We start from the raw sequence: 25299 nt of genomic DNA on the forward strand, positions 1-25299 counted from the left end.
GTTAATTAAAACATACCTGTTAAAAACGACACAGGGGAATGCAGAACACTGTCAAATACTGACTAACACTAAATATTAAATACTTAAAAAAAATTTCCAGCTTACATTTCCCTTTATTTCATTTTTGGGAAAATGGCAAAACAGACTTCTATTTTGTTAAAAAACCAACAGACTAAGCAACTGTCAGTAGTACCATTTTACTGTAAATAATGGAAAGTGTAAAGAGGTTGGAAGACTGTGGGGGACACATATATTGTCATATTTTATTATATAGCACAGTGTATTACATTTCATCACTTTTTTCATCATTCCAGAATTAGAGGGCATTTTACATCCCACCCATCATATTTCAACAATATATGTACAAGATACTAAAACCTGCAGCTGTTTTGTAAATTGACTTGTTCTGAGAACAAATCTAAAAAAAAAAAAATTAGGAGAAAAGAATATTTGAAAATATCTTTCATTTTTCTATATTTTTGTCAATAAATTAACATTTCTCTTAATATATTTCTGTTTTAATATGAACTTTTCCTGTCTATTTCTATTACTTTTTTCTAAAAATGATCCTACTTTATTTTTATTCTGCATTATTTATTCAGATTATCTTCAGTGTTGCTATTAGGTATGTTTGGTTTAAAATCCAGAAGTAGAAGTGTCCCGAGGAGTTAAAACTACGTATCCGGAACCTTTGAAGGGGAAGACTTTAACGGAGGGACACCTGTGCAAAGATGGGAGACGTACCAGACAACGCACCGGAACGTGAGCGTTTAAACTTACTTTTTTGGGACTTTTATCCGCCAAATAATACAATAGTATCGTTGTTTTGATCCTTGTAAATATTGTCTTTACTATACAGTTGTAGTAAACATTAGATAAACGTCAATATTTCCCTTCTTCGCGGTTGTTTCTCTCACTGGTGGAATTACTGACGTTACACTTATAATAGTTCCTAACTGTTTGTATTTAGGGGAAATATCAGTCAGAATATTTCTGTTTGTGCTTTTGGCGGTGGTGTATTTTAAATCAAATTTAAGAGGAATCTATTGTTGTCTTCAGAAGTTAAATGACGCAGTTATTAATGTGATTTTCTGGCGGCCATCAGTGAATTAATGTTACTGCAGTAAAAGGTCGTTTTGCCTGACGAAGATGTAAAAAAACACAGAGCTGCTTAAAATGCTACTGAATGTATTTGTCTGATGAAATGCCTGAAAAGTTTGCTGAGTCATGGTGACAGTCCTCCAGGTTCAGTGTGTGAAATTACAACCAATATAATCTGTTATTTCTCGATGATCAAAATGTTGAGCATTATGAAATTGTGCAAATGTTGTAAGAAAATATATATATTCTTTATCACACAACGCATAACCCCTTTAATATAAATTTTCCTGTGTTTCACCCTTTAAACTGCTTTGGTAAATTTGTCAGTCACTTCTGATTTGAAGTGTGGAACATAGTAAAAAGAAAAGTACAATAAAACAATAATAAATATATGACTCGATGTTAGGACTGAATGGTTGAGTGAAAATTGCATTTCTTCTGACAGATCTCGCAACTGCAATTTGAGTAGCAGTTTTTAAAAACTTCTGTTCAATATTTACTGTGTAGATTGAAAACAAGTTATGAAGCATTACTACATTAGAAACCATCAAAGCTGTGACTGTCACACAAGGAGAACAGCGTGAATACACAACAGTTTAAACCCTGCATCCATATGCTGCAGTATACCCTGAATTGCAGCCTTTTTGCTTGGCATTGCTTCAAATTGTGATTTTAAACAATTAATTATTTAATACCTTGTTTAACATTTCATACACCAATATCGCAACATTCCCTGTTGCATGCTTGGGGTGTTCAAAAAGTCAGGCGTCTTCACTACGATCTAAATAAAGTATGAGTTTGACAACAGTCCCACTGGTATTCAATAAGGTGTAAAGAAATTAAGGAAATACTTTTTAAACATGGGCTTCTGTTTAGCATCAGGCACCAGAACTGGGTCCAGATCATGTATAGGGTTCTGATCAGTATGCGATGCTTAAACAAAAACAATATCCTGATTTCTGGACTCTGTTTTCCCCTTTTAGACTGCCCGGGCACAAAAAGTGAACAAGCAGGAAAGTCTGCATCATGTCAAGGCTGTCCCAACCAGAAACTGTGTGCTTCTGGAGCCACAAAGGCCCCCGACCCTGGTAAGACCACATCTGATTATATATCTCTGTGATATTTTGATATATAGATAAAGGCAGGATTGTTCAACAAATGCATATTGGATTAATAATGGGCTGAGTTAAGCCTTTAAACAACAGATTTTAATGTCATCCTCTCTGTCTCGATTATTATAACTCCCTCCTTTCTGGGCTTCCTATAAAGCTCTTCTGTCACCTCCAACTTGTCCAGCAGCTCGCCTTCTAACTGGTTTTAACAGATGACATCACATTACACCTATCCTGGCTTCCCTCCACTGGCTCCCTGTTCATTTTAGAATTGATTTTAAGATTTTAAAGATCCCTTTTAAAGCTCGCCAGACTCTTGCCCCAAGTTATATTTGCGGTCTGTTGACTCTGTATGAGCCTGCTGGCAGCCTTAGATCCTCAGGCGGATCCCTTCTGGTCGTTCCAAAGTCGAGGCTTAAATCTAAAGGGGACTGAGCTTTCTGCGTCAGGGTCCCTCGGCTTTGGAACAACCTGCCTGAGGAGATAAGGCTTGCAGAGTCAATAACTTCTTTTAAATCACTTCTTAAAACCCACTTTTATACACTCGCTTTTATGTGACGTTTACTTTTAGCTTTAAATAGTTTTAATGTTTTGTATTATGTCCTGTTTATTTTATATGTTCTCTCCTGTTTTATTTTTTATTTTAGCTGCCTGGTTCTTTGGTGTGATGCCATTTCTAGTTGTTTAATTGTCTGATTTTTTTAGATTTTTAATTTCTAACTTTTAACCCTCCAGCTGATTCTTTAACTTTTAAACTGCGTAGTTCCCTTGTTTAATACGAGTGCTAATCTAGCTAATTGTTCATTTAACTTACTATCATCATGTTTTAACTGTCAAAGCACCTTGTGAACGCTGTTCTTAAGGGTGCCATATAAATTAAGATCTGATTATTGATATTATTGTAATGTGAAGCCTTCTTTTGTTTAATTTGTCACTTTTGCTTCTGTGTCACAAAACTTATCTCCGTCCTTCATGTCCTCCCCATATCTCATCTCAGCCATCGCAGAAATAGGAATAAAGCTGTCAACAGTCAAACACAAGATCCTGGTGCTGTCTGGAAAAGGAGGAGTGGGGAAGAGTACTTTTAGTGCACATCTGGCCCACGCCCTCGCTAGTGACACTACGAAGGAGGTAGTATTTCAGTTTTCATTTATAGACTGTGTCAATCACAAAGCTACCAGCTCCAAGGCACCAGTTTATTCACACACTGTTCAACAAACAAAACTATTACGGCTACTAAAGTATTTTGTTTAATTCAGATTTGACATATGATTGCTGAATTTATATTTTTCTCTGGGGTCAGAGAGGGAGGGCATTGCATCACAGCTTCTCTTTAACGGTTTACGACGAGTTAAACTGTGTTACCTGAAACAAAACACATGATTTCTTCACACTCCGCTGCTATGCCATATGACACTGCTGCTTATGCAAATCAAATAAATGCCACTAGAGGTCGCTGCAGACGTGGCCGAACCGAGGATTAAGGTGGTAAAGTCAACTACAAGCACAGGTGTCTACACCTGAAATCATTTTAAAGTTACAGTCTTTCACTGTGATGGCAGCATTAAGTTTCTAACTAATGAAATTCTATAAATTAGTTTATTTAACGATTGTTTTGAAACAATTCATAGCAGTCACACACTGTAAATATTTAATGAAGCTACAGTAGGATACTGTTTGTTACCTGAGGTTACTAAGGTTGCAGAATGTCTAAAACCGGGTTTTTTTGTGATATATACATTTCATGTCTTAGCTGTTACAGACTTGATGTGGGGTGAAGAGCCAGAGCAGCTTATCATCAGATTAATTCAAAGTACAGATTAATCATTTGAGTGTTTCTGGTTTGCTCTTATATCAGTGTCTCTATGTTCAGCTATACATATAACTGCTCTGGCACAAAGAATATGGATGCAACCTTGCAAGAAATTCTCCTCCTTTTTCAGATGTTCATTTTTCTCTATTGACTTTCTAAACAAAAATACAAAGCCATCTTCTAACTGACTAAGTTAGGAGAAACTCCTAAAAATAAGGGGGTTTTAGTTATGACTTGAAGCCTTAAGATTTTCATAAAATTCTACAAAATAGACCAGAAACGAATGGATTAATTCACTAAGCATTTTAGCATTTTGTCAAAACACCAGTTTTATTTATTATTGTTGAGTGTCATTAATGTGACATGTTACACACTTTGTCCTCATTGCAGTAGAATTTTATTTTTATGGAAATTTCAGTTTTTAATAAATGTGACCTTGCACAGCAAAGTTGGTGAGAGAAGTGTTATGTGAGTTTTGGCACTTTTTGTGACATTTTTTGATCAATATTGTGCTGAAATGTTGAAAAAAAAAAACCTTCATTAAATCCATCCATTATCTATACATTGCTTAATCCTCATTGGGGTCGTGGGGGACTGGAGTCTATCCCAGCTGACTTAGGGTGAAGGCAGGGGACACCCTGGACAGGTCACCAGTCTATCACAGGGCTACATATACAGACAAACAGTCTCACTCCCATTCACACCTCCGGCAATACATTGTATTATAGCACCGCTTCTCCTATCAGCCAGACAGATTTAGATTTACTGAATCAAAAACAACAAAAAGCAAGTGTATAGAACTGGTGTAAGAACTTTATAGACTTGCTATGAATGCAACAGGATGCTCTAAGTCTCCAAGACGACACCTGAAGACAAAATGATCCCTCGAAAGTCATATCCTGTCTTGAGAGGGCGTAAACTTCCATCCATCCATTATCTATACGCCGCTTAATCCTTATTGGGGTCGTGGGGGGCTGGAGTCTATCCCAGCTGACTTGGGTGAAGGAAGGTTACACCCTGGACAGGCGGACAGTCTATCAGAGGGCTACACATAGAGACAAACAGTCGTACTCCCATTCAAACCTACGGACAATTTAGAAGTACCAATTAAGCTCAGCATGTTCTTGGACGGTGGGAAGAAGCCGGAGTACCTGGAGAAAACCCACGTATGCACAGGAAGAACATGCAAACTCCATGCATATCTGGGAAAGCTGGGATACAAACCGAGGATCTTCTGGCTGCAAGGCAAAAGTGCTAACCACAAAGCCACTGTGCAGCCCCGCCTTCCTTAAGTTGCTTCATACAATTCCAACTATGTTGCTTCTTGCCGCCTATCTGTTAATACAACCACATGCAGTTCAGACTTTTGCTGTGTTGAAAATGATGAAGAAATGTGCAAAGTAGTACACTGGAAAAAATGCCCCTCTCAAAACAAGGAAAAAAAAAAACTTATTGCTAAGAACTTCTACCTTGAAATAAGTGGAAAAAATCTGACAATAGAACAAGTGAGAAATGGCTTGGTAAGATTTCTTGAAATAAGATATGATATTTAGAATGTTGAGATCTTAAAATTAGCTGGGAAAACTTATTTTAAGCTATATTTTATCAGGATTGTCAAGCTTAGGTGTATTAAAATAAGCCAGACATGCTAAAAAATAGTAGTTTTTCACTCAAAAATAGATTTTTGTTTCCATGTAACCTCCTAATTTGAGATGTGTTAAACTCATTTTGAGTTGTATTATAGTGTCACTTCTCTAGATTTAAGACCATCTTGTACTTGAAATACAAAGATTAATTTAAGCATTTTGAGATATGTCCTCTCACAGTTAGCAAGAAATCCTAATATTTAGTCATGTTTTGACAGCATTTGGAAGTGTTGCGTTTCAGGGTAAGCCAGCTATGCCCAAAAGCAGCTGTTTTTAACTCAAAAGTAGACATTTGCTTTTTAAACATTCATGTTTAGTACAAAATGTAAGATGTATTTTACTTATTTTAGGTTGTATAACAGTGATATGGCTGTAGATTTAAGACCACCTTGTCCATGAAACAAGATTAAAAAGATTTAAGCATTTTAAGGTATTTGTCCGCATACAGTTGGTTGAAAATATATTTGTTGCTAATATGACCATGGTTCTTACTCCCTCATTTATAAATAACTCTACACCATGTAAACAAGTCTAGTACACTTCACTTGATTCAAGTAAATGCGTTTTATTGGAAAATCACCAATTAGTTCATATTGTCAAATTTGCTAATGTGTTGCATGCAAATTCGAAAATAAATTGTTGATTTCAATACGTATTTCTTAAATCAAGATTGTGTAGCTTCTACAAATAACACCTCAGCTTGAAAAACGTATGAAAAGTAAAATGAACCTTGTTCCTTGTAAAATACAATAATAATTTCAAGATTGTTTGACTTAACAAGATATTTAAGATGCATTGTCTTAAAACAAGTCCCTCCATCTTGCTGAAATGTCACTTGTTAAGTGAATTTATCTTAAATCAAGTGCGATGAGACATTTTGACTAAAAACAAGACAAATAGACTTGGTAAGATTTTGAGTTTTTGCAGTGTACGATTGCATTTGCAACTTTTCACAGCCAAGTGACCAGGATGCTCCTTTACACATGATGCTGACGTGTTGAGATGCTGTTAGATTCATGGAAAGGAAAGCGTGTCTGAAAGGAGCTTCAGTTAGCCTCAGTTAGTGCCTTTTTAAAGAACTCAGAGTGGTAAAATAAGGCACTTTGTGAATACAGCCCCTCATCAGTGTGACCTAAGACCCGGTCATGTAGTCCAAAAAAAATCCTTTGTTTAGTCTATGAGAAATGTCAAGAGTTCGGCTTCCTCACCATCTATGCTTGTTCCAGACGTTTATACACAATTGCAAAACTGGACCTAAGTTTAGCCTGTCGCAGACTCTACTACTCTGGAGACTAAAGAGTGTTTGTTTGTCTGCTCTCTGTCTCTTTTTTTGGTTTTAGGTTGCACTGTTGGATGTAGATATCTGTGGTCCATCCATTCCTCGGATCATGGGCTTAGAGGGAGAGCAAGTAAGTTGTCAATAAGAGTCATATCATTGTAGTTCATCTACAAAATGTTTTTAAAAAGTAGCTCAGTTTGAGATCCTTCCCCATAAATGACTCCACTTTTTCACCACATGTAATTCTCACTAAGAACACAAGGAAAAATGTTGTCTGCTTTGACATACAGTGCCATGAAAAAGTATTTGCGCCCTCTCAAATTCTTATTTTTTTTCTATTTTTTCCCCACTTTAATGTTTAAGATCATCAAACAAATGTAAGTATCAGACAAAGATAACCCAAGTAAATACAAACTACAATTTTTAAATGATTACTTTTTTTGATTAAAGAAAAAAAAAGCTATTCAAAGCCACCTGGCCCTGTGTGAAAAAGTAATTGCCCCCTAAATCTCATAACTGGTTGGGCCACCCTCAGCAGCAACAACTGAAATCAAGCATTTTTCAAGAACTGGCAATGAGTCTTTCACATCCCTGTGGAGATATTTTGGTCCACTTTACTTTGCAGAATTGTTCTAATTCAGCATCACTGAAGCATTTTCAAGCATGAATGGCCTTTTTAAGGTCATGCCACAGCATTTTCAGGTTTAAGGTTAAAGTTCAAGTCTAGACTTTGACTAGGCCACTCCAAAACTTTCATTTTGGTTTTTTGAGGGGGGGTTTTGGTTTTATTTGACAGGTTAGTGAAGAGGCAGATGGTAGGGAGTAGGGAGAAGAATGGGGGGAAGACCTGCAGCAAAGGGCTATGAGCTGGAATCGAACCCAGGCCACTGCATTGGGGACTATAGCCCCTCTTCATGGGTCGCCTGCTCAACCAGTTGAGCTGTCTGGGCACCCATTTTGAATTTTTTTAAGCAATTCAGAAGTCGGCTTGCTGGTGTGTTTTGCATCATTTTCCTGTTGCAGAACCCAAGTACGCTTCAGCTTGAGGTCACAAACTGATGGCCGAACATTCTCCTTCAGGATTCTGTGGTAGAGAGCAGAATTCATGGTTCCATCAAAGCAAAGCAGCCCCAGACCATCATACTACCACCACCATGTTTGACTGTTGGTATGATATTCTTTTTCTGAGATGCTGTGTTTCTTTTACACCCGATGTAACGAGACACACACCTTCCAAGAAGTTCAACTTCCATCTCGTCAGTCCATAGAACATTCTCCCAAAAGTCTTGGGGATCATTCAGATGTTTTTTGCAAAAGTAAGATGAACCTTTATGTTCTTTTTGGTCAGCAGTGGTTTTCACCTGGGAACTCTGCCATGGATGCTATTTCTGCCCAGTCTCTTCCTTGTTGTTGAGTCATGAACACTGACCTTAATTGAAGCAAGGGAGGCCTGCAGTTCTTTAGATGTTGTCCTGAGTTCCTTTGTGATCTCCTGGAAGAGTCATCACTGTGCTCTTGGGGTAATTTTAGTCATTGGTCCACTCCTGGGAAGGTTCACCACTGTTCCAAGTTTTCTTCATTTGTGGATAATAACTCTCACCTTGGGTCGCTGGAGTCCTCAAGCTTTAGAAACAGCTTTGTAAAAAAAAAAAAAAAAAAAGAAACAGCTTTGTAACCCTTTCCAGACTGATAGATGTCAATTACATTATTTCTCATCTGTTCTTGAATTTCTTTGCATCGCGGCATTTTATTGCATCTTTTTAAGGTCTTTTGGATGACTTCATTTTGTCAGACAGGTTTTTTTTTTTAAGTGACTTCCTGATTGAACAAGTCTGGAGTTAATCAGGCTTGAGTGTGGTCAGTGAAATTGAACTTGCTTTCCAAAAAATGTGATTAGCCACAGTTAATTCATGATTTAACAACTACTTTTTCACATAGGGGCAGGTAGGTTTGGCTAGCTTTTTTCCCTTAAAGCATTAAATCATCATTTAAAAACTGTCTTTTGGGTTTATTTTGGTTATCTTTGTCTAATATTTAAATTTGTTTGATGATCTTAAACATTTACGTGTTGGAAATATTGAAAAAAATAAGAATTTGAGAAGAGGCAAATACTTTTACTCATGGCCGCTGTACATCATGTTAAGCTTTGAGCATTTGTATTTTCTGTGCAGGTTCATCAGAGCGGCTCAGGATGGTCTCCTGTGGTGAGTCAGTTCAAACAATGCTTAAATGTTTAATTCTTAAAAGAAGCCTCTTTTGTTCCAACTCAAACTGTGTCTGTGTTGCAGTACGTGGAGGACAATCTGGCAGTCATGTCTATTGGCTTCCTGCTCGGTGGCCCCGATGATGCTGTGATCTGGAGAGGACCGAAGAAAAACGGTGTGTTAATGTGTGTGTAGTTGTTTTTTTATGATTTCCAAATGCCACAAAACAACAATCAATGTGGCGTGTGTGTCCAATTAGGGATGATCAAACAGTTTCTGAGGGATGTTGACTGGGGGGAGCTGGACTACCTCATCGTGGACACTCCACCCGGCACCTCTGACGAACACCTGTCCATCGTCCAGTATCTGAGCTCCACCCATGTAGATGGAGCCGTCATCATCACCACACCACAGGTACATAGTCAGTTTAAAATCGAACAAAGATCATTAAAGTTTCAGCTTTGATGTGAGCTACTTGAGTAAAGAGTAGAGCAGAGTATAATTTCTTTGTTGTCTTTCCACAGTGTGCAACGGAATTTAGCAGCAATCCCATCAACGCATTTTTAAAAAATCAGACAAAATTTTTTAAGTACAGTAGGAAATGTACAAATATAAAATATGAAAGCCTATATACCTATGCAAACAGTTGGATAGCATTCTTTAAGATAGCTTATTTTGTGTATTAAGAACAATAAAACCAGTAATGGAAGTGATGTTGCACTGCTGGATATTGCATATTGCTGAACATATACGAAAAATAATGCCTTGATGTGGTGCAAAAATGACAAACCAGGTGCAGTCGCATGTGCTGTTTCCATAGAGGTGCGGTACTTTATATTGTAAGGGGAAAATGAGCCCAAAATGATGGGAGCAAAAACTGCTCAGAGGCTGTTTGATGTTCAGAGAGTTAATGTATACCTTTTAAAATTATAGCTGGGACTGGTGGTGTGTAGTGAAGCACAGCCTGATGAACAAGAACTTCTGAACTATCCAAATACTTATAGCTTGCACTGATGACAGTTACTTCAGAAACGAAGACCAGTAACCGTTAACAAAGTCCCACCTATTAATAATGTCTGGGTCTGTTCTCAAAATTGTCTGCGGCTGTTTTCACTGCTTGTGATCTGCCTTTTTGTTCTTCACTTGGTGATTTCTTGGATTTCCCAAAATGATTTACAACCACCTCAAATTGCTCCTTCAGTTGGTGGTTTATATGTAACTTGAGTAATTATGATAGTGACACTACAAGCCACATCAACGGTAACAGATGGCAAACGACAGCTGCCGGGGGACTAAAAGACTTGAAACGCACACTTTAGTCAAAATGTAACGGCTGTGTCGCATTATGCAGCTGTGCAGCTCCCCATAGGGGAATTAGTACCTCTACGTCTTTGTGATATGACAATGTGCTGATATATTTGTAGCACATGTGCAGTGTGAGATGTTTCTAGCTTAGAGACCAGTCTTCTCCTCGCCCACAGGTTTAACCCACGGCAAAATGCACTTGTGGGGGCTAGTGGAAAGTAACACTGTAAAATCTAAATAAAGGAGGCAGATTAAGAGGAAGCAATCATTGCTAGTTCTTGTCTTGCACTTTAATATCTTGTCCTAATGAAAGCAGTTTTATGAGCATAAATTTTATTATTCTTAAATTATTTTTGTGCATATTTTAGATGCATGATATAAAAGATTTTCTGTGATACACTGTTGTCCGGGTGATATTATATTGCTGATAAGTGCATCATGTAACTCTTAACCATGGGACTGTGGCTGATTAAACTGCTTTTATTTCACACGATGCTTTTACAGTATGGCAGCCAACAGAGGATGCTGTTTTATCAGAGACCCATAAAAGTCTGTTCTGACGAGACAAAGCCTGTATGGCACCAGAAAAAGTTACAATACTGCCTGTTTAGTAGATTTTTGTTTGCACAAAACACAGTATATAAAATAAAAATTTAGCAACACAGACATAAAATACAGAACAGTTGTGCAGAAGAAAAGCAAACTTCCTCTAAGGTTTACATTATATACAATCTGCAGGCAGTATTCAGTACAAGAATGAAATCATTTTATTGTCACAGATATAAAGACAGCAATAGTTGCTGAGTGCAGATTCTTCAACACCTGAAGGCTACACTACGAAGCAAGTTTGACATAGCCGGGCTTTCTTTGTGGAAGCCAGTTCGACAAAACTAAAGTCCCAGATGTCATGAAGGTGGTTTTCGATTTTCTTTGTTAATTCCGGCTTTCTGATTCAAACTCTGTTCACATTAAAGGAGGCTTTAACACATCACGAGACTCTTCCTCCACAAAAATGAAGTGATCAGGTTGCTATAATGGAGAACTATGAGAAAAATAAAAAATTATGCTGGTGAAAAGCGCTGCTAATGCAAATGAGTCAGTGCAGCCGCTTATTTCTAGCTGACAGCTGCGCATTGAAACTGTTAAACTACAGACTTCATACACTACCGTTCTAAAGTTTGGGGTCACTTAGAAATGTCCTTATTTTTGAAAGAAAGGCTTTTAACAATGAAGATAAGATTAAATTAATCAGAAATACAGTCTAGACATTGTTAGTGTGGTAAATGACTATTCTAGCTGTAAATGGCTGATTTTTTTATGGAATATCTACACAGGGGTACAGAGGCCATCACTCCTGTGTTCTAATGCTACATTGTGTTAGCTAATGGTGTTGAAAGGCTAATTGATGATTAGAAAACCCTTGTGCAATTATGTTAGCACATGAATAAAAGTGTGAGTTTTCATGGAAAATATGAAATTGCCTGGGTGACCCCAAACTTTTGAACAGTAGTGTATATTCACGCATGATATTGTACTGAAGTGCATGCATGTCTGACTGTTCCAAATCACTTATTTTTTGCCAAATCAGAGTGAAATTATTATGATTGATTGAATATTCTCTGTGATTAATACCAGTAGAATAATCAATTTTCTAATCAGTGTTCTACAGACAAAACCTAAAAATATATTCATGCACTTTCTGCATCACGACCTGAATACATGTTGGGTTACCGTGGCAACACGATGCATACAGTATGCGATACTGTAACCACACAGCTTCATTTGGTGATATTGATAACGCACAGCTGAACAAGTTTGCAAATACAACATTTTCCTTCAGCTGAAAATCTGTCTCGCTCAAAAAGAAACAATTTGGTTAAAGGGAGACGCTTCTTACAGCCGATTTAAATCTGAAACTCTGAACACAACCTGCTCCCGACAAGGTTACCTCCACAGCATAAGTTACCATGGAGATCTAGCAGGTTCAAAGAGACACTGAAAAACTGTGACTTTTGGCTCAACATACCTCATAACTCGCTAATCTCCCTGCGTAGTTCAGCCCTCTGGTTTGGTAAAGATATATTTGTATAACAAGGACAGACGGCTTAAGCATGAGATTAGGTGTGTGTGCTGAACAGGCACCACAGAGTCTGTCACCATAGCAATAACACACATTTAGACTCCTGCATAAACACGCGCACCTGTAAATTCACCCATTATGTTCTTACATGCAGGTAAACTGAAATAATAAGCCTTCACACAATTAGCAGCCAGTTTCTACTTCATCTCAACAGAATTCAGTGGTGTTTCTTGCCAGAGTCCGGTTCCATAAATGTGACTTATTCCTCTTCATGCACAGCATCAAATACAAGCATTTTTATGTTAACAGTGTCCTAAAATCTGTCTGTACTGTCAATCAGTCATTCGAGTGCCACGCCATTCAGCGTAGGCGATCATTCCTCTACATCTAATCCGATCTTTTGCTTTCTGAACTGTGACTGTTGGTCATTCCATGTGTAGCCATGATGTCATTCCATCTATCAATTTCACTCTCTGTCTGCCTCAGCTGCATTGCGTTGGTGGTTGGCACTTTTGCCTTGCAGCTAGAAGGTCACCAGTTTGCGTCCCGGCCTTCCAGGGATCTTTCTGCATGGAGTTTGCATGTTCTCCCTCCTCTGAGGTTCATTGGTGATTCTAAATTGTCCGTAGGTCAAATCCATAGGTTTGTCTGTATATGTAGCCCTGCGATAGACTGGTGACCTGTCCAGGGTCTTCATTATGTCCAGGTAGGATATAAGTAGCATGCGTCTGTAAAACCACATCTCTGCTGCAGTGATTTCGTTTGACATTTTATTATTTATGTTCCAAGAATCACCTCCGTACATCTGAAATGGTAGGATGCAGCAGCTGAGAATTCTCATATGGATGGCAGTTGCTATTTTCTTAATTGTCAGTATATTTCTTTTCATTTTCCATTCATTATGAACTCCAGTCAGTGTCGGTTTGTACTGCACTGAGTGAAAAACTGATTGTCAGCAGACATTTCCTGATGCTTTAATTAGGCTGGAATCTATGAGGTCAGATAGCAGCAGAATCACTTCCTCATTTCTCCAGCTCTCACATAACTACAGCTAACAACACGGCAGAATGGAATTACCCAAACGAAACAGCCAGTCTGTTAGATATCAGCGTCAGGTATTTCTTTTACTATGAAGCATTTCAATACTTTTACGTGTGGAAGCTGCCAAGTTTATTGGTGCCAACAGCTTTCAGTCATTGGTAGCAGTTAACCTTATCCTCTTTTGTTTCCTGTCATATTCTGTGCCCCCCTCCCCAACACTCTCTTTGCCTTTCTCTTTCTGTCTGCGTTTCCGTTCCTCTGTCTCTAGGAGGTGTCGTTGCAGGACGTGAGAAAGGAAATCAGGTTCTGCAAGAAGGTGAAGCTGCCGATCATTGGAGTGGTGGAGAACATGAGCGGCTTCGTCTGTCCCAAATGCAAGGTCTCTGATAGATCAAGTCAAGATTCTTTATTGTTGTTAAGCAATTATGTAGTTTTTACTAGTCACATGACGAAATTTTTTTGGTAGCACCGGCTTAAAAGTCCACACTAAAAGACGTGGACGGTAAAACATACAGTGCATTAAAAAAAATAGTACAAATACATTAAAATTAAGAAAATATACACTGGCATTAAAAAGTTGGGTCATCCAGACAATTTCATGTTTTCCATGAAAACCCCCACTTTTATTCATGTGCTAACATAATTGCACAAGGGTTTTCTAATCGTCAATTAGCCTTTCAACATGATTAGCTAAACACGATGTAAGGATAAGGATAAACTTTATTGATCCCACAGTGGGGAAAGTTCACCGTTACTCCAGCTCCAAAGAAAAAGTATAAAGGCAGTGCAGGAATAGATAAAAAAAAAGAAACACAGTGCAAAAGTTGCAGAAAAAACATTATATACAGATGATTTTTTTTCTTATAAATATGTAGAAGATTATATAAGAGGATGAGGTATCAGTTATTGCACATAAGTAGGAGGATGCGTGTCTAAAATGGGGGAAGAAAAAAAGTGCAGCAGTAAACAGCATTAGAACATGAGTGATGGTTGCTGGAAATGTTCCTCTGTACCCCTATGGAGATATTCCATTAAAAATCAGCTGTTTCCAGCTAGAATAGTCATTTACCACATTAACAATGTCTAGACTGTATTTCTGATTAATTTGATGTTATCTTCATTGAAAAAAACTGCTTTTCTTTCAAAACAAGGACATTTCTGAGTGACCCCAAACTTTTGAATGGTAGTGTATATGCAACAGACTGATTACCTCCCTCCTGAGGACAGAGACACAAACAGTTTGTTACCAGGCTGGGTTGAATCTGCTGCAGTGCTGCCAGCCTTTCTCTGGAGGCAATCAGCATAAACAGAGTCCAGTTTTGGCAGAGGGCGTCCCACAATCCCTTGAGCTGTCTTTAGCACTCTGGCCAAGTCCAAGGTGGTAAAGATGCACAGTGATGCAAACATGGAAAGATAGAAAACCATGGCGTTGTAGTTAAACCAGGGGTACAGCCACACTAGTATGTTTTCATTTTAAAATGCGTCATTTTTGCTACACTTAAGCCTAGCATCTGCATTACTTGAGTATTTTAGGACCCCTAAAATGGAGACTTTTGGAAATGCACCCTATTTTATTTTGCTATGTTTTGGTCTGTATGAACAGAAAAAGAGACTTTTGGAAGCGACTACAAACCCCTATGTTCACTTCTTGATGGGCTACTATGCTCTTCAATTCTCCATACCCATTTCACAGTACCCTTTTCTGGAAGACACCAAAGGCATCAGCCTGTGTAATGTAATCTGAGTAAAATTTTCACCTCACTGTCAGTACAAATATAGCAAGCTCTGATCTGTCTTCTCACCATTGATGTTCTTTTCCTCTGTAGAATGTTTTTCAGCCAAACAGCCAGCCCTCTGTTTTTTGGTGACAAATAGATAGACATGTCATATGTATTTACAGGAGTGTTAGTATGGACAGAAATTATTTTTGGAGCATGCAAAAACTCTGCAGAATTGGGGTGAATGTATCCTTTGAGTGCAGGTTTCACCATACATCAGTAAACAAAGCATATCTTTGCCTACAATGCTAATTTACTTCTTACAACTTCCCCTTCTTTTTAAAATAGGGTGATTCTAATTCAGTAGCCTCTTTTTAAGCCAGACTTCTTTTAAAGTACTATAATAGAATGTAGACCTTTTAAAGGGTCAAAATGTTGTAGATTTAAAGCTAAAAGTACTCATAAACATGTCTTTTTTTGCACAACAAATTTTTAAGAGACTGACTTGTGTTTCTTTTTCCACATTGAAATCCCCTCTCCTGTAACTGAAAGTGACAACAAAGAAAAAAATACTAGTTTCACAGGCCTTGGATGCTGTGGTGTGACCAACTTCCTGGGGATTTCAGCAGTACCTAGATTTCACTGTGGAAAAGTGGCTTTGTAACTTTTGTCACATTTATATTCCTCCACAATTCAACATGCATTTATTAGCACCGTTAGAGCCGTAGAATCAGAAAATGCATCCATAACTGGATTTTTTTTGTCTTTTCTCTTGCAGAACACGTCACAGATCTTCCCTCCCACCAGCGGGGGCGCTGAGAAAATGTGTGCAGATCTAAATCTACCGCTGTTAGGAAAAGTGCCTCTAGACCCCAGAATAGCACAGAGCTGCGACGAGGGCAGGTCTTTCCTCAGTGAAGTACCTGACTCTCCTGCTGCTCAAGCCTATCAGAGAATTGTGCAAAGTGAGTGCGTTTGATAAGAGATGCACAATACACACACGTACGCATCCTCAACGTCAATTTGCTGCCTCTTACATCATATTTTAGGGGTTTTCTTAACGTTTCAGAGTAAGGAAGTCGGATGCAGACTCAGACATAATCCGTCTTCCAGTGAAGTCCTTTACTATTTTTGATGACTTGATAGTTTGTGTATTGGCTCAACTCCCGATTAAACAATGCGAAAGAAGAAGTGACGACTTTATAAATGGGAAGCAGTAAAATTAAGAGGAAGAAGACGGATTGTATCGAAATTCAATCGCCCACCCACGGCTAGAAATTAAACATGTGGAATCAAATGTGGTTTTCATAACAGACAGTTGACTCGCGGCTTTTTGAAAATGCAAATGCACTCACACACAGGTAGATTTGTTTGTGTCCTGAAAATCTTCACCAAAAGAATCATTTTCAACATCTTTTCCTCAGGCATCCAGGACTACTGTTCCAACAGAGTGACGGAGGAGCAGAGTGCAACCTGAACCCAACGAATGGCGGCCATATTGGAACAGACAAATCACATGACAAGAGTGTGGTAGAAAACTACTGAACAAAAAACACACACAGGAAAGCTCAAAACAACAATATGACAATGTTTAGTGAAGCTTGTCAGAATTATCTCAATATTATAAGGAATTCCTGACAAGTAGTGAGTCTATTAGATCTCGTTGTGCCATTATTCTTCTGTCAGTACAGTATTTACTTGAAGAGTTGACCAAAATAGATAAATATATGATAATTAATAATGTTTCAATTGTAATACAATTCAAGTTAGTTCCACTTTGTAATGAAGTAGAGAATTAGTCTTGTTGCATCTTTATAATAAAAGTGGTCCTATTTAAATAAGCACTTTGGCCTAATTTTGAACATGACTGTTTGCATTTTATAATGATCCTAATGGAGATAAATGGGTTACACATTTAGAGTTTCACTTTTAGGCAATTATTTTGTAAAACAGCAGGGCACCGGAGTTTTTATTGAGCTCAGACATGAGTAAATAGTACATTTGTTGGGTGTGAGTTCATCTACAAATACACATTTAGCGCATGAATAAGTATTTACAGCCGAACAATAATGTTAGTGGGTCAGACAGTGATTAGTTAGTGGTCATGAAGGGAAAATATTGCAAGGTGTGGCTTATTACAGCACAGAGAGGAAGGGTTTATGTGTGTTTTAGGGTAATTATAAAGTTTTTTGACTCCAAGAATAGACTTTATCAGCCGTTGGCTACACGAATAACACATGTTGTAGGATACATTCCATTCAAAGTTTGTCTTTTCATGCTATGCTAACAATAGGAAAAATGCAGAATATAAGACTTTCCTTTATGGCAAATAATTTAAAGGAGGAACATTTACAGGAGTAATGGCTCATTATTTCAGGACCCTACATGATAAGAAGGATAGTGTAGGTTATTGTCCATGTCTTATATAACAATGTTTCCAGAAATGTTGGAATGCTGTGTAAAATGTCAAAAAAGGAAAAACTAAATGCAATGATTTTCAAATCCTTTAAACCTCATTTTTATTTACAAAACTGCAAATACAACATAATAAATGTTAAAACTGTGAAATTGTATTGTCGGGGGGTTTTTTATTAGGTTTTTTTGTAATGTTGCTCATAAATCAAAAAAACGCGATGAAGTTATGTGACAGTCGGCGTCTGTTTGTCCATCTGTGCGCAACATTATTCAAAAGCGGACTAATAGATTTGGATGAAATTTTCAGGGAAGGTCAGAAGTGACACAAGGACCACCTGATTAAATTTAGGCAGTGATGCAGCTTATAATATGGATCCATGAATTTGTTAAAGATTTCTGTATCATTGCGAGATAGCGGCACAGCGTCACTGTAACTATGACTACAAGTGAACAGTACATCAGCTGTCTGCTGATGATCACATGATTGCGATCCTCCTACAAATCCGCCGCTGTGGATATATCGGGACTTATCCGTCGGAAATCATACAACTGAGCAGCCTTGGCAGAGTACTGTGCTCTTTGAGTGCTTTTCTTGTTTTGAATTTGATCCCAGCACATTTTTTTTCCAAAAAATTGTGACAGTAGCGTGTTTTTTGCAATGTTGCATCGCCTCTTTTAACAAACCTGTAAAATATTTAGGTACGTAGCAGAACTACTGCTGCAGTTTGGAAAATGAAAAGTTTTCCCATTCTTCATTCAGGGCCATCTTTGTCGTGCTTTTCCTTTCATTCTGCGACAAATGTTTTCAATGCTGACAAGTCTGGACTGCAGGCGGGCTAGTTTAGCTCTCTGGGTTCATGCTACCTTTACGGATGTGCAAGTCACACCTGCCATGTGCACTATCACACCCTCATACCATCATGTTAGCTGGTTTCTGAACTGCATGCTGGGAACAACCTGGGTGGTCCCTCTCCTCTTTAGACTGAATGATACAGCATCCACGATTTCCAAAAAGAGTTGGTCATACCACAGCACAGTTTACCTCAGTCCATCTTAAATGACCTCAGCAGTATTTTCCTGATCTTATTTGTATGTCTTTACTGGTGTCGTGCAGTTTTAACCTGTATATATCATATGTTGGTTTTTTGAGATGTTCCGGAGCCCATGCAGTGATTTTCTTAGAGGATTATGTCTGTTTTAATGCAGTCCCATCTGATGACCTGAAAACAGCTATTCAGTTCGGGAGATTTCTCCAGACTTTTCGCATCTTCTAATGATATGTACTGCAGATGATGAAATCTGCACAATTTTATGTTGCAAAACATTATTCTTACATAATTGAAATTATTTTCTCCTGCAGTTATAGCGCAGGAGAAAACCTCTCGCCATATTCACTTCTAAAAGACTAATTTTTTGTAGTCAAACATGTTGCTGACCTGCTGCTAAATAACCTAATCGACAGTGAGATGTTCCACCAACTTCTCCAGTCTTTTGTTGATCTTGCTGCAACAGTAGAAATTCTCTGTTTCAGCATTTGATATCTTTCTATTTTCAATTCAATACGAGGTTTAAATGATTCGCAGATCATTACATTCTGTTTTTATTTGCATTCTACACAGAATCCCAACAGGATTATACGGTATATTAATTTGCTCACTGTGCTTTAGCAGGCGAGAGGATGTTTGTTCAAGGTAGACTTTAGATCATGTAGTAAGCAATGTTGGAGAGACATTCAACCATTTCCTACAGGAATATTTTGCTGCCCTAAATCTAAAAGAGAGAAAGTCAAATGAGTAAAAAGAAGTTAACCTTCTTTTCTATACCGTTAATTCTAATAACTTTGAAATCTAACAATGCACATTGTGCATGGTAGGAAGCTTAAATTTCACTTTTACAGGTGTGATGTTTGTTCATTTCATGAAATCTGGAAACACTGGCTGTGTTTTGCTCATAAGAGCTTTCAGTTTTCTTACAAGTTTAGTTTACATCACATTTATTTACTACTTAAGTGATTCAGTTTTTCCTGATTTGCAGTAAATATACCAGCAGCAACATTACATTTAAATGTGGATTCCCTGTTTTGTGTTATTTGAGCATTGATTTGTTAAATACACCAAATGTTTTGTTTAATGGACTTGCTTTAACTGATTTGCTAAATAAATGACCGAACCAATGTCTCAATAAAATAGACGTCCATGAATTTTCTATTACCATTTTTAATCCGCTGAGGAATGCGGTGGAGTTATGTGACGATCAGCGTTGATTTGTCTGTCTGTTTACAACATTACTCAAAAACAGACTAAGGGATTTAGATGAAATTTTCAGGGAAGGTCAGAAACGACACAAGGACCACCTGATTAGTTTTCGACAGCGATGCGGCTTATAGTCTGGATCCACAGATTTGTCAAAGATTTCTGCGTCATTGCGAGATAGCGGCACGGCGTCACTGTAACCGTGACCAGTGAACACTACATCAGCTACCTGCTGATGATCACATGATTGCGATCCTATTACAAATCAACCGGTGCAGACCATGAATTTTTTTTAAAGATTTCATCCGTCACAAATGATACAGCTACTGAGCAGCCTTGGCAGAGTACTGCGCTCTCTGAGTCAGCAAAATTCTGGTAAAACTGCCCAGCTGAATTTCATCAAACTTGATGTAAAGATGGAGGATGTCCAAAAGTAAAACCGGTTAAATTTTGGTGCAGATCCAGATCGCTTTCTTTAAAACTGTCTTGGTGGATGACTGCACTCTCAAAGTGTCCTTCCAGTTGAACATATTTCACTGATACTAACTAGTTAGGCAGTTTTTGTATAAATGTTGTGGGCACACGTCCACCATGTCTACTACGTCCTGCCAGAATTTAGTGTGCGTGTGTGTCCTTGTTTGTACTTATGTAAACATAGTCATAGTTCCTCCGGGGTTCACAAGAAAACACATGTGAAACTGTATCTGCATCCTGCCAACAAACAAAACAATCATAGCCACAATCAGAGTATTTCACACACTTATGGCACACAATGCGTATTTTATACAGTGAGCTCTAGTTTTTCTTAGCAATATTAATGCTTTAATGCAGTTAATTGAGCGTTAAGAGTCCAAGCACTAAAAGGTTCCTCTTCACTTATTTACAGCTCTTCAAAGTCTTAAAAAGCACTGAATTCAGTTCTTTCCAAAAAGAGATCTTATGAAGGTTGAAAACAAAAAAAAGGTCAGCAACATTAGTCAGTTTTGTATGAACCACAAGCACAAGTTTGTTGTGACAATGGATTGTACTTTCTGAGGCTGTTGTTTTTGTCGTGGTTCAATTCATCACTGTCAATTACAATAAAATTATAATGCCTAAAGGATGTCAGCCGGATACAGGAAGCTTCATAGAGGAGATGAAAAACTGGATTGTCACTAAATAAAATACTGCAGTGGGCAGTTTTCAATGAGGGAGATCCTTTAAAAGTCCAGGCTGCCCTGAGGGTCTTAGTGTCTTCCCTTATTCCAAAATTTACCATTCCACTAGTAAACAATGAGAAAGTTAGAAAAATCTTGACCTTTAAAGTTAACCTTACAGTTAAACAGTGTTGTGTTGAGAGAGGTTTAGCTGATTGGTTAGTAAACAAATGGAGGATGATGATTAATGGGTTTGGTAGTGAGGAATGCATGGTTTTGTCAAACCAGTTCCAGTCCTAAAATCCAAACAACACAACAGGCTCCTTTTTTCCTTCCTACGACATATTTGCGCACCTGCATTTGTGTCGTGAACACTGACCATATGTTACTGATTGCAGGTAAATGTGTAAAAAGCCATGTTCAGGGAAATAGATGGGGGGAATTAATTCATTTAGGAAAATGAACAAATGTATTATCTCTGTGGTTAGGATCTGTTACACAAAGTAATTTTAAAAAAAACGAACCTGATTTATATCCGAAAATTAGGTGATTCTGTGAGTGTTTGTATCGAGGCAATGGAATAATGAACAATACTTAAACAGATGGCTGTTTGTGCTTTGTAATTTTGTTAAAAAAATATATTTTTTAGTTGGAAAAAGTAACTCTGTGGTGTGATATTTGTCTGTTTAAAAGTAGCTAAAAAAAATTATATAGAAAAACTTACAACCAGAGTGATTTTCTGACATGAAATGTCTGATTTGTGTGAAACCAAAAGGATGTCTTCTTTCAGATTCTCTCTCAGTGTAAGCATAATTTAACCTCACTTCCTAATAATATTAGCACAGCCTCCTAACACGAGTCTTTCACATACATTTCCACACATTTCATGGAACAGACCTCCTCCGAAATGACAAAATCACCTCCCTCCATTAATAAGAACGCCTCCTTGATAAAATCATTGTGTCCCTTTAAAAAAAAAAAAGACAAATATTCAATCCTCTCTACTAGTAGGTGCCTCTTTTGCAAGACCTTGTGAGCAGATGTCACCACTATGACTCAGTTCGAAGAGGTTCTGGATAACGTGAGGCTGGTTCTGACCATGGCCTCTCCTGCTGAGGTCCAGGGTCTACTGGAGGGTTTGGTGGAGGAGGGGATCATCTCAGAAGCCTACAGCAAGAGCCTGAGTCTGCATGGACTTACTGATCGGATCGCAGCAGAGCCAGCATGTAAACCTGGATGTGATTCTCGAGGACCCAACTCCTACCAGCACCTCAACCAAGAAGAGCTCAGCCAGGTGAGCAAATATGGGTCAAAATCTGAGCCGGTTTTGTCAATGGATGAACAGAACAGCACAAACTGCAGTCCGCGTATTAGTCGCCTGCATGGATATCAAGTTATTCACAGCAATATTCAGGAATTGATGGGCAAACACTACCTCAGTCAAATGCTCTTTTCTACAACAGCAGTATGTGACTACAACTGCAGCCCCCGATTAAATGATGAAGTAGCAGAAGTGCTAAGAAGTGCAGAACTAATGCAGAAGCCTGTAAGTGATAGTGAAAGAAGACATGAGGGGATTTTGGAGGATGGGGAGGAGTGGTTAGGGCAGGTAGATGAGGCAGCTCGGAGGATAGCTGTCCCTCTGTGGCAGCACTGGGCCAGAGGAGGGAGGATGTTATCGGCCCTGGTTCCTTGTGTAACTGGCTGTTCAGCAAGTGAAAACAAGTCAACAGATAGCGCGGCACAATGCTCTGCCTCGAATATGGACGAGGAAACGGAGCTTGCAGCTGCTCTGAGGGCAGTCGACGAGTGTGCTGGGAAGTTTATGGACGGCTTCTCACTGGATGCAGAAGGGGCTTCTGTCGCACCGCAAGGCCCTTATTTCTCTCCACTCAGAAACTGGGAAACTTCTGATGATTCTGATATATTTGGAGCGACGGGAAGCGCCTCACCTGTTGAAGCCTGTGCAGCAACAGATGCAAACAACAACATCAGAGACAAACTGGAAGGCCACCTGGATGCTTACTGGTCAGCTGAGAGGACCACCGACACAGCAGATGACCTGTTTTCTTTGACTGCAGACGCACAATACAATGCAAATTCTGGCCTCACACAAGATACTTTTACACATTTTCTCTCTTCATATATGCCAAAAGAAACTCAAACTATCAGGCAAGATTATTCACTTTATTTAAACACAGATTGTAGTATGGCAGTAGGGGTGACAGATGACCTCGAAAATGCTTCCACCACTGGATTTGGTTCAACAACGTGCAGCGGAGATGGAATTACAGACATCCATGAGAAGACGGATTCACACTGGGGTAAGTTATCATCAGCATCACTTATCATCCTATGACTTCAATATGAGCTCTGGTTTAAATTCCTGCGACATTTTCTTCAACGTTTTCTGTTCTTTTCAACAACATCAGTTATCTTGGGGCATTTTAATATGCTAAAATCAAGACCATACAGTGTTACATGGTAGAGAGCAGCCAAATGAATGCAGTGACTTCCTTAGAACAAGGAGGGAATAGTCTGTTTAAGCAGGTAGAAATGTCCAGCAGAACCAAGCTAAGGGAGAGCAGCTATCTGCCTCGCACCTGTTGGGTTTTTGGGCGAGGAGAGAGAGAAGAGGATAGCAGTGACGCAACAAATAAGATAAAAACAAACACCCGACAGGTCGATGAGCAGTAGAGGGAGACGGAGGGAAAGGAAAATATACAAACAGCAGGAGAGAGAGGAGGCAAAATGTAAATGACATGCAAAAGTGCCACATAAATGATGGAGAGTGAAAGAGAAAGTTTTATTGAGTCAAATCCTAAAATCTAATTTGCATGAAATGGCAGGGTTTGCAGGAATACTCTCAAACCCTCATCGTGCATGAGCACCACCACAGAATAGAAAGTAATTTTTTTTTTTGTTGTGCTTTCTGTGCCAGATCTCTAGGTGCTTTCCATTCACATGTTTTGGCAACTGAGTCAATAGAGCCCGTTATTTTTGGTGTTTAGGGTGCAGTCCAGACACGATTTGAAGATGGGCTGTGTCTTTGTTTCACTTTCAGTTTGAGGCATTCTCACGCCAGCAGGAAAGTAAAATTTGGGAAGCTTCCACAGATCCACTATCTTTCCTGAATGTTTTCCAAACCCTTGTGGGTGCTTTAAAAACATATCCTGGTGCTGCACAGCATATGAGTCATACCGATTAGAAAAGAAGGGACTCTTAAAACAACTGAATGCGGTAATAGTGGAGAAATAGGTGAGGGCAGGTGAGTTCATTTGCATTGTACAGTGGTGACTTTAAAGTGTTTTACATAGTGCATTAAAATGTTTAAAAAGAAAGAAAAACAGCCTTCAAAACTGAAGTGAAAGGACAGAAAAAGGTAACCGAGAATGAAGTACAAAACACATGAAAGGAGGGCTTTGTTTCATGCCTGTTCAGGAAATAAACTACCAGTGAAAAGTTTGGACACGCCTTCTCATTCAGTGTTTTTATTGCATTGTTTTATACATTGTAGATTAATACTGAAGACATCAAAACTCTAAAAGAATACATATGGAATTATGTTGTAAACAAAAAAAGTGTTAATCTTCAGTATGAAACTATAATGTGGAAAACAATACACATTTTAAAAAGCATGGAGTGAGAAGGTGTGTCCACCAGATGACCAAAGTAAGATGAACAAAGCAGTGACTTCTTTAAAATATTCATACATAGTATTTAATTATCAGCTTTAGCTTGAGGAGGTTTCAGTGAACCTCGTGCAGATGAAGACACAGACAAGAGCACAAAAGGTTCATCTTTGATTGCGTTTTTTTTTTTTTTTTTGCAAGTGCAGGTCACCTGTCATGATGGACTTTGCCTGGATGAACCTTCCATCCTTCAAAGTTCTGGCAAAGGATCTGGTCTTAATGTTTAGCTGTGTCGAGATAACTGTACTGTGGCTCATAAAGCTTCATGCATGTAGGTGCGACCTATTGTGCTCTCCTTTGACCTAATCAAAGAATACTTTTGTGTGTCTGGTAACTGAAATTCTTTGCATGATTTCCTTGTTCCTGCAGTGATACAGATCGAAAACAATGGCAAGATTTTGTTTTGATACAAAACACTGCAAAGACGATTTTGTATTTTCATTAACGAGAAAGAAAAAGGGGAGATACAGGGTCACCTCACAGAGAGTCAACTTCTGTCTCCTTT

General features: G+C 38.4%; 2 protein-coding genes across 2 annotated transcripts in view; both read left to right on the forward strand.

The window, feature by feature from the left end:
• The first annotated feature begins 691 nt into the window (after positions 1-691).
• nubp1 (nucleotide binding protein 1 (MinD homolog, E. coli)) lies at positions 692-17867 on the forward strand. The gene is made up of 10 exons (XM_023272537.3): positions 692-762; positions 2085-2189; positions 3211-3344; positions 7013-7081; positions 9123-9155; positions 9240-9330; positions 9415-9569; positions 13850-13960; positions 16078-16264; positions 16724-17867. The coding sequence occupies exons 1-10, from the start codon at positions 732-734 to the stop codon at positions 16774-16776; spliced, it is 969 nt and encodes a 322-aa protein (XP_023128305.2). The 5' UTR covers positions 692-731; the 3' UTR covers positions 16777-17867.
• A 4261-nt stretch (positions 17868-22128) lies between these two features.
• The window catches only part of ciita (class II, major histocompatibility complex, transactivator), a 29246-nt gene continuing 26075 nt past the window's right edge, over positions 22129-25299 (forward strand). Inside the window, exon 1 of the mRNA XM_055004994.1 lies at positions 22129-23426. Coding sequence (XP_054860969.1) covers positions 22154-23426 — 1273 coding nt within the window. The 5' untranslated portion in view covers positions 22129-22153. The remainder of the gene's footprint in view (positions 23427-25299) is intronic.

The sequence above is a fragment of the Amphiprion ocellaris genome, chromosome 19 (genome assembly GCF_022539595.1).
Source record: "Amphiprion ocellaris isolate individual 3 ecotype Okinawa chromosome 19, ASM2253959v1, whole genome shotgun sequence".
Lineage (NCBI taxonomy): Eukaryota > Metazoa > Chordata > Actinopteri > Pomacentridae > Amphiprion > Amphiprion ocellaris.

What these genes read in the sequence shown, in the direction of transcription:
- nubp1 (XM_023272537.3), top strand. Translation starts at nt 732, where the DNA reads ATGGGAGACGTACCAGACAACGCACCGGAAC. An exon ending in CACAAAGGCCCCCGACCCTG is followed by an intron (nt 2,190 to 3,210) that starts GTAAGACCACAT and finishes ATCTCATCTCAG; the next exon opens with CCATCGCAGAAATAGGAATA. An exon ending in CTAGTGACACTACGAAGGAG is followed by an intron (nt 3,345 to 7,012) that starts GTAGTATTTCAG and finishes TTTTGGTTTTAG; the next exon opens with GTTGCACTGTTGGATGTAGA.